Genomic DNA, 17,745 nt, shown 5'->3' with positions numbered 1-17,745 from the left:
AAAAGCAAGTGCTTTACATGTCAGAGCAACATAGATTATGGAAGCCTGTACAGTTAACATGTACTTGAGAAAGGAAGAAAGTGGTAAGTGCTGCAGCCATTGAGGTAACCAGAAGACAGATTTTTATTTTAAGTGTGATAAACTGAAGGGTTTTGAGCAAAGGAATTGTACTGGCTATTGGTAGAAAAGTCAAACATTCTATTTACCTGTTTTCATTTGGTTTTCTAGTTTAAACACCACTTGCCTACTAAGTGCTGTTTCAAATTCCTCCCCAGATGATCTCCTCTTTAACACCTAGAGTAGCACCCTTTTCCCTACTTTCCCAATCCTGACTTCTGTCTCAACCTAGCCCAGCTTCTTTCTCAACTGCTTCTTAGATGAAGAGCAGGGCTGAAAAAATTTAAGGGTAAGACATGAATAACATTTATAATCTAACTCTTTCTCCTCAACAGTAAAAACAAGTGTCTTAAAGCAGTTACAAGGAGAGAGCTATTTTTTGGAATACTTGTGGGGATACACATCGAATCTACATGACGAGGTTAAAGATTAAATTTAAAAGACTGTTAACAAATCCACACCTGGAGGAGGACCACCAAATTTCCTTTGTCCATTTTCCTGAACCATGTTGTAACCAGTCTTTTCCATCAAAGCAAGTAATGCTGCTTCATTCTGAGTACCAGTTCGAACTTTACTGCATCCATTTGTTCCATCTATATTTTCTTCATTCATGGTTGCAGTTCCTAAAATGAAGTTTAATAACACTGGTTAAGTTTACAACAGAATACCAAGAATCTATATGGCATTTCTTTGGGTTGCAGCAAAACAAAGACAGTTGTGGCTGGCATGTTTGATTAGCCTTCACTGTCCTCTGAGGTTCTGCCCCAAAGCTCTTCCCTACAGTGGAAACTTGGAAACTTCTTTCGATGTCACTGACCAATTATGCATATGCAGTATCTTTAGAACGCCTAAGCTATAAGAAAGGGATACAAACAGTGAAAAAGAGAAAGGAACAAAGAATGGAAAAACAAAATTATACGGCATATCTTCTGTCACAACTTTACCTGAGAGTCTCCTAAAGAACAGGAAGAACAGGAAGTCCCCTCAAGTTGGCTTTATGAAAATGGAATATTCAGAAACTATAAACTCTCATTGCTAAATTAGGTAGCCTTTAAGTCCTTCCTAGTTTTAAAATATCTGAATTTTTGCTCTAGAGTAGTGATTCTTGGTGACATATCCTTTCCACTCCCACCTTCATGACAGACTCCACTGTAGAGACACTAATACTCTCTTCTGAGTGATAATGAATATAGCTACAAAAACAACCTATAATACACACTACAAACATACAGTCTTTTTACAGTCTTTAAAGCTGTTTCCAAGCTATTTTTATATTATATCCAATGTATTAATCCCGGGGGGGAAAAAAAAGGCAAGAAAGTAGCTCATGCACTCACAGAGTTTAGTACTTCCCTAAAACTTCTCTAAGCCCAATTTTCTTTCCTAAGCTAAGACTCTCATTTATCAAATTGCCCAATGAACCTAAGTGTTGAAAATGAGATATTCATAAAGCACCTCAAATTCAACATATGAAAAACTGAGTATAATTTTATCTTCCAAACCTGTTCCTTTCTGTTTTACTTCATTTCAATGATTCATCCATTCAACCAATAAATGGCACCCCAACAAACATTATTTCCTCTCTTCCAAACTCTCACAACCAGAAATCTGGGTATTATCCAGAGTCCTTTGATGCACAGCTCATCAGTCACTAAGACTTGAAGACTTTATCAAATATTTATTTCATTTTTTGAGACAAAAGTCTCACTTTGTCACCCAGGCTAGAGTGCAGTGGTGTGAAGGTGGCTCCTGCAGCCTTGGCCTCCTGGTCTCAAGTGATTCTCCCACCTCAGTCCCCCAAGTAGCTGGGACTACAGGCACAACATGCCCAGCTAAATTTGTATTTATTGTTGTGTGTAGAGACTGGGTTTCACCACGTTGCCCAGGCTGGTCTCAAACTACTGAGCTCAACCAATCCACCCACCTAGGCCTCCCAAAGTGTTGAGGTTATAAGTGTGAGCCACTGCACCCGGCCCTAAATATTTCTTGAAATCAGTCTATTCCTGTTCATCCCTACAGCCTGTTCTCAATTATTTCTTTCTTCAATTAGTGCTAGGTTCCTAAATGTTGTTCCAACTTTTAATTTTGTTGCCGTGAAACAAAATCTCCATAATGCTGTCAGGGTGATATAAAATATGTATCTGCTTAATTTAAACTTCTATTTCAAATCAAAAATAAGGAAGAAAATGACTAAATTATTAATTTTTTAACTCAGGGAGATCATTCTAAAAAATAAGTTTAAAAGCTTCAAAGGTACCTGAGAGTTTGAGGCTGCAGTGAGCCGTGATTACACACCACTGCACTCTGGTCTGGGCAACAGGGCAAGATCCTGTCTGAAATAAACAAATCCCCCCAAAAAATACATTAATAGATTTTTTTTACTACATAAAAATACTTTAGAAGGCAAAAAAGAAAAGTTCACAAAAACTAAGTCAAAAAAATTACACATAAAAAATGATCTGCAACACATCATAAAGAGCTAATTTCCTAAAATAAAAAGACTGGCATGGTGTTATAAAGTGCAGACTCGGGTTAAAGACTGGCTAAAAACTCTGAACCCTGGTTCTTCGTTTACTAAGCTCTGACTTTGGACAGATTATTTAGCCTCTCAATGCCTATGTCTACCTGTCTATAATAAGTAGATAATATTAGTTTCTACCTCAGGGTAGAAGGATTCAGGGGATTCAAAATAAAGGGTTTAAAATAGGTCTTAGGATATAAGCATTATACATGTATTTCCTATTATTATTACCTAATAAAACAGTAAGAAAAACAAACTGCACAGCAGAGCCTGCAAATTCAAAATTTATTCATTTGTTCAACAAATATTTATTAAGCACCAACTATATTCTATGTACTATACCTTACATCTGGGATATTATTAGTAAATAAAAGGCCAAAGTTTCTCCCTTGCATAGCTTACACTCTAATGGGGAAAAAAATAGCAGACGATAAAAAAAATAAGCAAATAATAAGAGGTAAGAATACTTAGGGAAAAAAGGAACAGTAATAGGGCACATGGGTCAGTGGAAGGCTGACAAGGGAAGAGAACATGCAAATTTAAACAAGAAAGCTAGTGCAGACTTCACCAAAAAGGTAACGTTCCAGCAAAGAATTAAGGAGCCTACCCATTCAGCTATCTGGAAAGAACATCCCATACAAATGGAGAAACCAAGACAAAGCCTTTATATAAAGGTGTACTTGGCATTTACAAGGTATACCTTGTAAGTTAGGTAACTTCTTATAAACTTCAGCTTTTACTATTAGTTAAATGAGGGGCTACTATAGATTTTGAACATACGAGTAATAGGTTCTTTCATTGTAAAAGGATCATCTGGCTGTTACAAGGGGAAGTCAGTAGAAGGGCAAAGGTGGAAGCAGCGAGACCACTTAGATGATTACTACTAAAATCCAGGCAAGAGATGATGGTGGCATGGGCCAGAGAGGTTGAGGTGGAAAGGATAAGTGGTCTGACTTGAGATATATTTTTAAGTACATCCAATAGAATTTTCTGACATACTGTGAGATAGATAAACAGGCAAGTAAAGGATGATACCACAGTTCTGGCCTAAGCAACAAGGAGATGAAGACTAAGTAGAACTGGTTTTAGGGCTAAGATCAGAGTTCAGTTTTAGGTATTTTAAATTTGAGTATCAATCAATCACTCAAATGCTTTTATAAGACTCTGGCAATAAATGTTAAGAGATCAAGAAATGAGGCCATAAGAAATGGAATGGACCGTGCTCCTAGAAAGCACAATGCAACATCTGAAAAGGGCAGTGGCTACTAAACTCCAGCAAACTAATACAAGAGAATCCAGCTTGCCTCCAGTTATACCAAATTTTCCAATTTTTCAAAATCTCTCAATATTTAAAAACTGAAAATTAATTTAATTGTAAAACAGTAACAAAAGTGCACAGACCAAACAAAACACCTGCAGGCTTCCTATGGTTCAAACTCTGGGCTGCATGAGGGCAAAGACCACTTCAGCCTTGAACACTTTCTCTAGTACTCTAGTACCCACCATAGCCTTGGCACACAGAAGGTACTCAATAATTATCCACTGGGAAGTCCACCAGAAGGGAAAACTTAAGACTTCATACACTGCTAGCGCGTATGCATTACTGAAATTATCCTTTTAGAGGGAAATTTGGTAACAGTTATCAAAATCTAAAATGCACATATACTTCATAATTACTAAAAATTTAACCTACAGATATAACTGCAAGAGTATGCAAAGATATAAGCGTAAGAATGTTCACTGAAACACTGTATATAGAAATAACAGTCTAGAAAATATCTAGCTGTTCTTCAGTAGAGGATGCATCAAAAATCAGGATACGACTACACAAGGAACGTTATGCAGCTGTTAAAGAATATCATAGATTTGCGTGTACTGATATGGAAAAATATTCAAGAAGTATGTGAGAAAGAGCAAGTAGGAAAATACATTTACTTTCATATCAACTGTCTATGTGTTGTTTTAAAGATACACATGTACACATTCATAGATGGCTGTGTAGGAATATAAAAATGTTGAAACAGGCCAGGCGCGGTGGCTCACGCCTGTAATCCCAGCATTTTGGGAGGCCGAGGCGTGCAGATCACAAGGTCAGGAGATCGAGACCACCCTGGCTAACACGGTGAAACCTCGTCTCTACTAAAAAATACAAAAAATTAGCCGGGCGTGGTGGCAGGCGCCTGTAGTCCCAGCTACTCCGGAGGCTGAGGCAGGAGAATGTCATGAACCTGGGAGGCAGAGCTTGCAGTAAGCCAAGATTGCACCACTGTACTCCAGCCTGGGCGACAAAGCCAGACTCCGTCTCAAAAAAAAAAAAAAAAATTGAAACAATTTACAAGGAACTTTACTGGTAGTTATCATTGGTGAGTAGGAATAAGGAGTCAAGTAATCTTTACTTCTCATTTTTCTGTGATTATCAAGAGCATATGCTACTTAGTTAAAATTAAAAGGCCCTTTCAGGGGTTTTCCAGTTCGTTAAAAATAAAATCTAAATTCTTTAGAAAGCCATAAGGATCTCTTAATCATCTCTCCCTCCAGCTTCATTTCTTATGATATGCCAACAACAATGCTGACCTATCTGCAAATTCTCAAATATGCCAGGTGCTCATATGTTCCTTTACATAAATTGTTCCTATAGTCCTTCTGTAATTTCTTGGCCTTTCCTACCCCTAATATTCTCCAGGAAAGCCCTCCCTGACCTTCCCTCTCAACTCTAAATCGAGTATTCCCTTATATATACTTATATCCTTATATCACAGAATCCATTTCAGATGCTATGACTGTCAATTCCCTCTACCTCCCTCCTGCTACCAGACATTGAGAAGGGTCTAGCCTTTCATTTCTGAATCCCAAGCACCATGCAGACTTCCTGGCATATGATGAATGTTCATTCAATGAATGAGACAGAGAAGGAGAGACATCATGATTTAACTAAAAATAATGCAACTGTGTGGGAGACGACCTGAATTACAGTTGTTGGTCAGGAGACCTTCACTTTCCTAATCTATGAAATTCCATTTTATTTCTACATTTAATGATTTGGCATATTAAATACCACATATAATGACAGGCACTTTATATACATTATCTCATTTATTCTTTTAGTAATCCTGTATGTATTTTTCTTTTCCATTTTAAAAATACACAAATCGAGACCAAGAGAGAGTCATACTGCTATTAAATTGATAAGGTAAACATGGTATTCAAATTAGAAATCTGTTTGCCCAAATGCTGGGCTCCTAACCCCTACTTGTATTACCGTAATTTTAGATATTTAAAATTCACATCTCTGAAAAGCTATGTGATTTACTTGAGGTCATAAAACTTACAAATAGCAATGCAAGTACCTGAATCCAGATATTTTTCATAATTTTTTTAGATTATAACATCAAATCAATTATTCATACCTTCTTTGAAAAACTATTGCATGCTTTTTAAAACAACCCAAACACTGTATTAACTTAGATGGAAAAGTTCAGCAACAAAACTTTTTGGAAAACCATTAATAAAAATAATTTCAGATTTATTAAGAGATATTAAAAATCATCTAATTCAACCATCCACCTGATATGTGTATCCTCTTTATAATATTGCCACAAAGAAGACATTCATCTTATTTTTGATTCTTACAAAGAACTCATCCTCTAGAGCAACTAAACTTTGAATAACTATTTAAGAAAGTTATTTCTTATAATGTATCATAATCTCTTTCCTGGTAACTTTCACATATCAATCCTGATTTTCACCTTCTGGCCACAGAGAACCTGCTTCTTTCACATAATGGCATTCAAAAGATGATTCAATTCCAAGTACCTGGGACTACAGTCATGCACCACCACACCCAGCTAATTTTTTATAGAGATGGTGTTTCAACATGTTGTCCAGGCTGGTCTCAAACTCTTGGGCTCAAGTGATCCACCACCTTGGCCTCCCAAAGTGCTGGAATTACAGGCGTGAGTCACGGCACCTGACCTCATTATCAGCTATTTTAACCAGACACTTCCTAAACTGGCATCCCTTAAAACATTGTTCCAGAGGTGATTAACAGGTCTCCAAAATATGTTCCATGTCTAAACATATCTGAGAAATCACTACACATCCCTCTTAAAAGGATCATAATGATCATCTGTGTATTTAAGGCCAAGAAAAGTTTCAGTTAAAAAGAACTTTTCAGCTTTAATTCAAGTGTTTTGGCATGATACCCTAATTGTCCTTGGCCTATCTATTACGTTTCTTTTTTTTTTTTTTTTTTTTGAGACGGAGTCTCGCTCGGTCGCCCAGACTGGAGTGCAGTGGCCGGATCTCAGCTCACTGCAAGCTCTGCCTCCCAGGTTTACGCCATTCTCCTGCCTCAGCCTCCCGAGTAGCTGGGACTACAGGCACCCGCCACCTCGCCCGGCTAGTTTTTTGTATTTTTAGTAGAGACGGAGTTTCACCGTGTTAGCCAGCATGGTCTCGATCTCCTGACCTCGTGATCCGCCTGTCTCGGCCTCCCAAAGTGCTGGGATTACAGGCTTGAGCCACCGCGCCCGGCCTATCTATTTTCTACAGAACCACAGGAAAATGCTACTTCACTGTTTCTTATATGACATAGTTTATGTTCTCTCATTATCCTATCTCTTCTTCCTTCAAAAGTGTGGTTGGCCAAAATCGAAAACTCCAGCAGTACAGAGAAACAGCACAATGGTGTTCTACACAGCTGCATGCTATTGTCAGCTAAAATTCAGCATGCTGTCAACAAAAACCTCAAATCTGCCCTGCCCTATATCAAGTAACCAGATTTTAGAATCAACTTAATCTCATTTTATTAGATTCAACCTGCCAGTTCTTCCTACCTCCCATCTGATCTTTTTAGTCACTTGTCCCATCAATGAAATGGCTAACTTCTCCCCCTTTTCCATGATAAAACTTTTCATGTTAGCAAACATTAAGAGCAACCTGTCCAAATATAAATAGAAAACTTCTTAAAACTTCCCTAGTCTGACCAGTAATAGAATTCTGCATTGTCTTAGTCAACATTGTGTCATAATTGTAATATCATACAATATCTACCCATGAATACAATCTGGGCCCTAAGAGTTCATTTTAACATATATTTACATTTGAAAAACGGGTATATGTGATATTCTGAAGAAACTCATTTTGCTTTTTTTTTTTTAAATTTATTTCCCTGAGGGGAATGCACTGTTCCTGGAGGTACTGCAATATCAAGTTGATGAGTGGAGTGGATGCAGCAAGCCTCTCCTTGCTCGAAAAATCCATTTAAGATTTGTCCTCAGCACAACATACCAGAATCTCTGGGACACATTTAAAGCAGTATGTTGAGGGAAATTTATAGCACTAAATGCCCACAAGAGAAAGCAGGAAAGATCAAAATTGACTAGCCAACACTGCAATTAAAAGAGCTAGAGAAGAGCAACCACATTCAAAAGCTAGCAGAAGGCAAGAAATAACTAAGATCAGAGCAGAACTGAAGGAGACAGAGACACAAAAAAACCCTTCAAAAATTCAATGAATCCAAGAACTGGTTTTTTGAAAAGATCAACAAAATTGACAGACCGCTAGCAAGACTAATAAAAAAGAAAAGAGAGAAGAATCAAATAGATGCAACAAAAAATGATAAAGGGGATATAACCACCAATCCCACAGAAATACAAACTACCATCAGAGAATACTATAAACACCTCTATGCAAAAAAAAACTAGAAAATCTAGAAGAAATGGAAAATTCCTGGACACATACACCCTCCCAAGACTAAACCAGGAAGAAGCTGAATCCCTGCATAGACCAATAACAGGCTCTGAAATCGAGGCAATAATTAATAGCCTACCAATCAAAAAAAGTCCAGGGCCAGACAGATTCACAGCCGAATTCTACAAGAAGTACAAAGAGGAGCTGGTATCATTCCTTCTGAAACTATTCCCATCAACAGAAAAAGAGGGAATCCTCCCTAACTCATTTTATGAGGCCAGCATTATCCTGATACCAAAGCCTGGCAGAGACACAACAACAACAAAAAAGAATTTTAGACCAGTATGTCTGACGAACATCAATGCAAAAATCCTCAATAAAATACTGGCAAATTGAATCCAGCAGCACATCAAAAAGCTTATCCACCATGATCAAGTTGGCTTCATCCCTAGGATGCAAGGCTGGTTCAACATACGCAAATCAATAAACGTAATCCAGGATACAAACAGAACCAAAGACAAAAACCACATGATTATCTCAATAGATGCAGAAAAGGCCTTTGACAAAATTCAAGAGCCCTTCATGCTAAAAACTCTCAATAAACTAGGTATTGATGGGACGTATCTCAAAGTAATAAGAGCTATTTATAAGAAACCCACAGCGAATATCATACTGAATGGGCAAAAACTGGAAGCGTTCCCTTTGAAAACTGGCACAAGACAGGGATGCCCTCTCTCACCACTCCTATTCAACATAGTGTTGGAAGTTCTGGCCAGGGCAATCAGGCAGGAGAAAGAAAGAAAGGGTATTCAATTAGGAAAAGAGGAAGTCAAATTGTCCCCGTTTGCAGACCACATGATTGTATATTTAGAAAACCCCATCATCTCAGCCCCAAATCTCCTTAAGTTGATATGCAACTTCAGCAAAGTCTCAGGATACAAAATCAATGTGCAAAAATCACAAGCATTCTTATACACCAATAACAGGGAGTCAAATCATGAGTGAATTCTCATTCACAATTGCTTCAAAGAGAATAAAATACCTAGGAATCCAACTTACAAGGGATGTGAAGGACCTCTTCAACAAGAACTACAAACCACTGCTCAATGAAATAAAAGAGGACACAAACAAATGGAAGAACATTCCATGCTCATGGATAGGAAGAATCAATAGCATGAAAACGGCCATACTGCCCAAGGTAATTTATAGATTCAACCATTGTGGAAGACAGTGTGGCGATTCCTCAAGGACCTAGAACTAGAAATACCATTTGACCCAGCCATCCCATCACTGGGTATATACCCAAAGGATTATAAATCATGCTGCTATAAGGACACATGCACACGTTTGTTTATTGTGGCACTATTCAGAATAGCAAAGACTTGGAACCAACCCAAATGTCCATCAATGATAGACTGGATTAAGAAAATGCGGCAGCCATACGTAGAAAGCTGAAACTGGATCCCTTCCTTACACCTTATACAATAATTAATTCAAGATGGATTAAAGACTTAAATGTTAGACCTAAAACCAGAAAAATCCTAGAAGAAAACCTAGGCAATACCATTCAGGACATAGGCATGGGCAAGGACTTCATGACTAAAATACCAAAAGCAATGGGAACACAAGCCGAAATTGACAAATGGGATCTAATTAAACTAAAGAGCTTCTGCACAGCAAAAGAAACCACCATCAGAGTGAACAGGCAACCTGCAGAATGGGAGAAAATTTTTGCAATCTACCCCTCTGACAAAGGGCTAACATCCAGAATCTCCAAAGAACTTAAACAAATTTACAAGAAAAAACCAAACAACCCCATCAAAAAGTGGGCAAAGGATATGAACAGACATTTCTCAAAAGAAGACATTTATGCAGCCAACAGACACATGAAAAAATGCTCATCATCACTGGCCATCAGAGAAATGCAAATCAAAACCACAATGAGATACCATCTCACACCAGTTAGAATGGCAATCATTAAAAAGTCAGAAAACAACAGGTGCTGGAGAGGATTTGGAGAAACAGGAACACTTTTACACTGCTGGTGGGATCATAAACTAAACTGGTTCAACCACTGTGGAAGACAGTGTGGCGATTCCTCAAGGATCTAGAACTAGCAATACCATTTGACTCAGCCATCCCATTACTGGGTATATACCCAAAGGATTATAAATCATGCTGCTATAAAGACACATGCACACGTATGTTTATAGCAGCACTATTCACAATAGCAAAGACTTGGAACCAACCCAAATGTCGATCAACGATAGACTGGATTAAGAAAATGTGGCACATATACACCATGGAATATTATGCAGCCATAAAAAAGGATGAGTTCATGTCCTTTGCAGGGACATGGATGAAGCTGGAAACCATCATTCTGAGCAAACTATCACAAAGACAGAAAACCAAACACCACATGTTCTCACTCATAGTTGGAATTGAACAATGAGAACACTTGGACACAGGGTAGGGAACATCACACACCGGGGCCTCTCGTGGGGTGGGGGGAGGGCAGAGGGATAGCATTAGGAGATATACCTAATGTACATGACCAGTTAATGGGTGCAGCACACCAACATGGCACATGTATACATATGTAATAAACCTGCATGTTGTGTACATGTACCCTAGAAGTATAATAATAATAAAAAAGAAAATATGGCACATATCCACCATGGAATACTATGCAGCCATAAAAAAGGATGAGTTCATGTTTTTTGTAGGCAACAGATGAAGCTAGAAACCATCATTCTGAGCAAACTATCACGAGGACAGAAAACCAAACACTGCATGTTCTCACTCACAGGTGGAAACTGAACAATGAGAACATCTGGACACAGGGTGGGGAACATCACACACTGGGGCCTGTCTTGGGGTGGGGGGAGCAGGGAGGGATAGCATTAGGAGATATACCTAATGTACATGAGGAGTTAATGGGTGCAGCACACCAAAATGGCACATGTATACATATGTAACAAACCTGCACATTGTGCACATGTACCCTAGAACTGAAAGTGTAATAAAAAAACAAAAAGATTTGTCCTCAGAAGACATATCAGATATTAAACTGGTAATAACACATACTATACTTGATCTTGGCCAAAAGGCCAAGAAGCGATAGAAACTCACTTATTAAAAAATAATAAATATTAAAAAATAATAAAGCTGTATTATAAAGTTCTATCTCTGGAGAAGGAAAAAATGCTATTCAGCTTTCCTCCTTTCTTGTTCCTTTCAATATGATAAGTACTATCTCATTTATCTTTATATTGTTTTTAGGTTCTCATAATTTACCAACCTCACACATTTATTGTTTTGTTTTTGTTTTTGTCTTCCAAGAAGGAGTCTCGCTCTGTCACCCAGGTTGGAGTACAGTGACTCTCCTTCCTCAGCCTCCCAAGTAGCTGGGACTACAGGCACGCACCACCATGCCTGGCTAATTTCTGTATTTTTAGTAGAGATGGGGTTTCACTATGTTGGCCAGGCTTGAACTCCTGACCTCGTGATCCACCCACCTTGGCCTCCCAAAGTGCTGGGATTAAAGGTGTGAGTCATCGTGCCCGGCCTACTGTTTTTTTTTTTTAAGTGAAGATTTAAGATGAATATCCTCACACATTTATTAAATGGCAGAAATATAAAGTAGAAAATAATTTTTATCAAGGGAAAAGTCTTATGTCTGTATTATCAGCTGTGTATCTTACACTACACTTCATGGAAGATTTATGTGACACCAAATGCAACAAATAAAACAATGTACTATTAATAGATTCAGATAAAAGAAATGTTATTTTTTGTAATCAGAACCATCAAAAAGATAAAGACTGGCCAGGTACGGTAACCCATGCCTGTAATCCCAGCACTTTGGGAGGCTGAGGTGAGCAGATTGCCTGACGGCAAGAGTTTAAGACCAGTCTGGCCAACGTGGTGAAACCCGTCTCTATTAAAAACAAAAAATTTAGCCAGGTGTGGTGGCATGTGCCTGTAATCCCAGCTACTCGGGAGGCTGAGGCAGGGAATTCCTTGAACCAAGGAGGTGGAGACTGCAGTGAGCTGAGATCGTGCCACCGCACTCCAGTCTGGGGGACAGAACGAGACTCCATCAAAAAAAAAAAAAGATAAGGACTGACTGAGCAACCAACTTTCAGTCTTTTGTCTTTTAAAAAATCCAATGTTTTCTGTCACTATTCCTTTAAAAGTAAGAGCATTTTAAATGATATAACTACCTTTCTCAATTTAACACTATTTCACTCTAGGTTTTGCCATATACCATTACTGAAGATTTTGTAGTAAGAAAATATTAGAACTGCAAGTGGACCTTAGATGACCTCCAATACTGTAGACAAGAAAACCAAAAGCAAATATGAAGAGTCCTGCTTAAAGTCACAAAATTAGTAATCGAAAAGACCAAGGGCCCAAAACCATGGAGCCTCAGAAATTCGTAACTCTGAACTCTCTTCCATAATTTAGTTTAGAGAGTCTTCAATGGCCTCGACATCCCACAGGACATCATACTGGCCCACTACACTAAAGATCATGTTGACACAATGTGAATAGGGAATTGTGAGATTTTTTAAACAGGCTACAGGAAAAACAGCGAGAGAAAAAACAAGAATCTACTTAAAAGGCTGTTGCAAAAGTAATCGCTGTTTTTGCCATTACTTTTAATGGCAAAAGCAGCGATTACTTTGCACCAGCCTTAATATGGTTCTTTACATATGCTACTTACTGGTTATAGAAGCAATATATGCTCCCATTTTATCCAAAATGTAGAATTTAACTTAATAAACAAGACTTTTTTTTTTTTTTTTTTTTTTTTTTTTAACTACAATTCATGGCCAGCTCCAAATGGCTGATTTCTGCAATCCAACCCATCCCTACAATTACCTTACAGGCCTATTTTTGGGGTTAATTCATGTCTCTAAAGTTATATTTTTAAAGAGATTATCTAGGTTCTTATGTTGAAATAACAGGCCAATCTATACACATTAAAGGCTCCTTATACTAGAGAATGACTAGAAACATATGCTAGACTTTGTACATCTCAAGAAATCTCAATCAAAATATTATAAAAGCTTGAAATTACAGAAGTAAAAGACACACTCAAGAGTCACCAATCCTATACTCTTTAGAATAAAAAAGTGTTATCTCAAAGCCTCCAAAACAAACATATGCATGTGTATAATTCACAAGTTCAAAATTACCTAACTTTATTGTATTAATTTAACAAAAGTATATTTCTGAAAGAGGCAAAATTCAAGAATAGCCAGAGAAATACAATCAAATCTAAAACAAGCATACAATACATTCATTCTAAAATACTCCAGAATCAATCTGAGAGTTACCTAAATATCCAACAAAGCACATCTGTCCTATACATTAGAGCAAAACTGACATATCAATTGAGGCTTCCAGACTCAATTTGTCCTCTGCCACTTTCAGGTGTGGAGTCACACTCCAAAGCATTCTAAAAAACTTGTTTCCTTTCCCTGTTGACCCAAGTAATCCAAGTAAGGAGGGATCCTGAGTAGGAGAATGACAAAAATGGTTTTGCAGACAAAGTGGGAATGAGAAATTAAAAGTTGTGCCATATTTAACTCCAGCTTTCAGATATGTATTTTTTTCCCTAAACTGTGGACTTTCAAAGATTCCTCTCTAGCTCACTTTCAAAAGAAAAAAAATAGAAGAAAGGAAAAAAAACCTCTCTAAGGTATGAAGCAAAATGCCAAGACAGGATAGCAAATCATAAGTTATTGAAGTAACAATCCGAATCAAGCCTTTGTCTTTAAGTGCTCACTATATCTCCTTTAATTTTAACCTTCTTAATAATTATCAAAAATACGCATTTTCAAATTTGTACTGCCTTTCAAAAATAGAAAGAATATTAATAAAAAAATGACAAGCACAATTTAGGAAAATATTAATGAAAATTATTTAAAGGAACTGTGTCAGCTGTATTAAAACTACAATTGAAACTTCATCTTCCAAGTTACTGTAAAAATTCAGAAAGCTGTGAAAGTGAACATTATATAATCTTACTGTTGGTTTTAAAAACTCAATGTAATAATGAAAAAAAAAAAAAGAAGATCAAAATGTGCCTTTATAGAGGCACATTAAATCTTTATGACATTCCTTGAATTACATGGTACTAAACTCCTCGTTTGTTTGTTCAGTTGTCATTGAGTATAGTACATGGAAACCACGGTTGCCAGGTCAATGGAGGTTTTCCGTTTGTTTTTAAGCAGCAATTCGTTTTACTGACAGACTGCACTACAGCCAACATGGTTGGAAAATGAGAAGAGTTCATCAAAATTGTGTGGATACGGAAGTCTAAAGTTATTTTGAAATAAATGTAGATGGATCAGTTGAATTCCATCTTAAGTTGTTTTTATTAAAGAATGAGAGTACATTTTATTGCTAGAAGTTAAATATATAATGGATAAGTTTTAATATTAAGTTTAAATTTGGAATGACTTAAAACTTGAGCTACTTTAAAAAACTGTAACTAATACTTTTAAAAAATATTGCTTTGAACACGAAGGTGTATATGCTCTTTGAATTCAGGATAAAGATATCTACATATTCTTGTCCAAATTAAGTGCACCATTCTTCACACAAGGTCTTTCATAATCTGTTATTTTAAATCTGTTACCAATCTGAACACAGAGATCATATTTTCTTGCCTCATCAACCTTCGGGTAGTAAAATGAGAAATGATATTCGGCATTAATATGCAAATCTGGGCAATTTTTACAGCAATTACTTGATTTGTATTCACAAACTCTACTTAAACTGACATGTCTTCCTTCTAACAATAAAATAACACCATTAAACCTGAGGCTTAATTTCAGTCCATAAACTGGCTTTGCTCTCGTTATCAATAATTCTTATTTCATGATATATCCAGTAATGCACGTTTTAAGTGTTGATATGTATATTTGGCAATAATATTCAAGTCCATTACTCCAATCTAAGTGAAAATTAGCAATCAAAGCAGTGCCTTAAGCAGAAAGCATTAATATTTAGTGACTGCAGCACTAACAGTCATCTTTGTCTATAAAGATGCAAACAAATTTTATTAACAATGCAAACAGATGCAGACAGATGCAAACAAAGTAGAATGTTTTAAATGTGTGCCCTGAAAACAAATCTATCATTAGACCCCCATAAGGAGATCCAAACGGAAGTCTGTCAAACTGTATATACATTATGGTGATTCTTGCAATGAAAATATCTTCCCATTATTTAAATAAGCAAAATTCTACCGACACTTGAACATGACCTTTATATGTTATTCTCCTTATACATGCAACATATCCTGCTTCCTGGTTATAACGCCATTCTCAAACACAAAATCAGGCCAATTTTAGAGGCCAAGACTTAGAAAAAAACTCCCACGCCTGTAATCCCAGCACTTTGGGATCTCGAGGCGGGTGGATCATGAGGTCCAGAGAGCGAGACCATCCTGGCCAACATAGTCTCTACTAAGAATACAAAAATTAGCTGGGCGTGGTGGCGCGCGCCTGTAGTCCCAGCTACTGCCGGAGGCTGAGGCAGGAGAATCACTTGAACCCGGGAGGCGAAGGTTGCAGTGAGCCGAGATCCTGCCACTGCTCTCCCGCCTGGGCGACAGAGCGAGACTCTGTCTCAAAAAACAAAACAAAACAAAACAAAGAAATCTAAAAAACTCCTTACGATATTTCCTCTTTGGTATCTGCCTATTTTAGGATTACCATATAACGTAAAGGTTACGGGAAATTTGTCAAGAATGTAAAGACAGTTAAAGCTTAAAGAACTTAAATATTACCTAAGCTAAATTTACACAGGAGAAAACTGGTGCCCATATAAATCAAGGAGCTTCGCAACGTCTCAGAATATTAACGCCAGGATTATTAAATCCCGCGCCTTCTGACTCCGGGTTCTGCGATTTTTCCAGTAGCTCAAAAGAAACATTTTTAAATTAGTGGTTTAAAAACTACCAGATGTCAGGAAACAAAGGTGGTGCCACGACGCGTACTGCCGTCCGTATGTCGGGAGACTGGCGAGCTATCTTCCCTGAACACCCGCGGCCTTCCACTGCCCACAGCCCAGCACACAGGAGGTACTCGGGGAAGAGACAGAAAAGAGACAACGGCAGAGGAAAGTTCGAGGCTAAGCCCCGTCTAGAACGCCATGAAAACGACGAGGAACCTGCTAAAGCTCACCCAACTTGAATTCAATTCTGAAACGAGACTGCTTAATCTCACCCAGCCGTCGGGACGCCCCAGACGGCGTCCCAAAGCCTCCAGGGGACGCGCGGGCCCAACAGCTAGGCGGCGGCCCGGGCCTGCAGCGGTCGTTGGTCGTCGGCTGGAGCGTGTCAGGAGAACACGGAAGGCAGCATAGGTGGGAAGCGGCCGGAAGGCAGCGGGGGAGAGCGGAAATAAGGCGGAGAGCGCACTGCGCCGCGGGGCGGAAGAAGCCGCCAGACGCGCCAAAGAGACTGGCCGCTGGGCCCTCACCATGCAGCGCCTGGGTGACTGCGAGGGCGCCTTCCGGCAGGATGCTGCCGGGGCGGGAGGCAGCGTCTCGGACACTTGCTCTCCCACTGCTCGACGGGGCTGGGGAAGGACGCGGGGTGAAGCCCGCAGCCACCGCCTCCAGCCCCCACTGTGTATTTGCCCTGAGAATGAGCCGGGCACTGTCTCCAGCCGTTAGCAGTGGTTTGGTAGTGACCCCGTTTCCCCTTTCCCCTCCTCACCCCTTGGGGTCTCCAAATGTTGGTCCTAAATCTCGGGGACCAACGACCAAAAACTGCCGCCACCGTTTAGGGGACCAGTCGGTCAGAGCGGGGGGTCGCCGCAGGGGGAGGGGGGCCAACCAGGAGCGCTCGCGCTAGTCCTCGTGTCTCCACTCGTTTCCCAGCGCGCACCGCGCGCAGTGGCCTAAGCAGCCCCACGAGGAGTGGTGCCTCGGCCAATCAGGAATTCGCTTCGGGGCGGGGCGAGGAGGGGAGAGTGGGGTAAAGTTTAAATGAGGCTCTTGGGCTAGTAGAAGTGCTTGGAGTGACAGGCAGTTCGAGCAATTGGGGTGAAGAGAGCGGTTTTTAGGGTGTGGGTGGGCACGGAATAATAAACGAAGGTCCTGCTTGCATTGTTTAGGTGTTTGAAGACAAGGGCTATAATGTGAAATTCCGTAGTTAAGAGAAAACATACATGCATCGTAATGGTTCTTTTTCTTGTTTGATGTAGTTTTCTTGTCTTAAACTGCTAGTTTGACGCAAAACAACCACGTATATCCGGTAGACCTTTGAAATTAGGGGCTGGGGGGCGGTGGGTTATAAAGCTAAAAGATGGATTTGCAAATAGGACTAAAAGTATAAAGTATAAGTGATTTAAATGACTAAGAAAATGGGTTAAATTAGGAGACCTAGCAAT

General features: G+C 38.9%; 1 protein-coding gene and 1 non-coding gene across 4 annotated transcripts in view; both read right to left on the bottom strand.

Moving 5' to 3' along the window:
• Positions 1-17,234, bottom strand: part of RBM46 (RNA binding motif protein 46) — a 49,536-nt gene extending 32,302 nt beyond the window's left edge. For 2 of the 3 annotated variants that reach the window (XM_078002386.1, XM_015139377.2), the window contains exons 1-2: positions 16,576-17,234; positions 579-740 (exon numbers count right to left, since the gene is read on the bottom strand). In XM_078002386.1, the coding sequence (XP_077858512.1) occupies positions 579-729 (151 nt within the window). In that variant the 5' untranslated portion in view covers positions 730-740; positions 16,576-17,234. The remainder of the gene's footprint in view (positions 1-578; positions 741-16,575) is intronic. The other variant, XM_015139380.3, reaches the window with a different exon arrangement.
• On the bottom strand, positions 11,265-11,451 carry LOC114678614 (U2 spliceosomal RNA). The gene has a single exon (XR_003730044.1). It is a non-coding gene; the product is annotated as a U2 spliceosomal RNA (small nuclear RNA).
• Positions 17,235-17,745: the final 511 nt, after the last annotated feature.

This window comes from Macaca mulatta, chromosome 5 (genome assembly GCF_049350105.2).
Source record: "Macaca mulatta isolate MMU2019108-1 chromosome 5, T2T-MMU8v2.0, whole genome shotgun sequence".
Taxonomy (NCBI): Eukaryota; Metazoa; Chordata; class Mammalia; order Primates; family Cercopithecidae; genus Macaca; species Macaca mulatta.
This window is presented reverse-complemented; position numbering and strand designations above follow the sequence as displayed.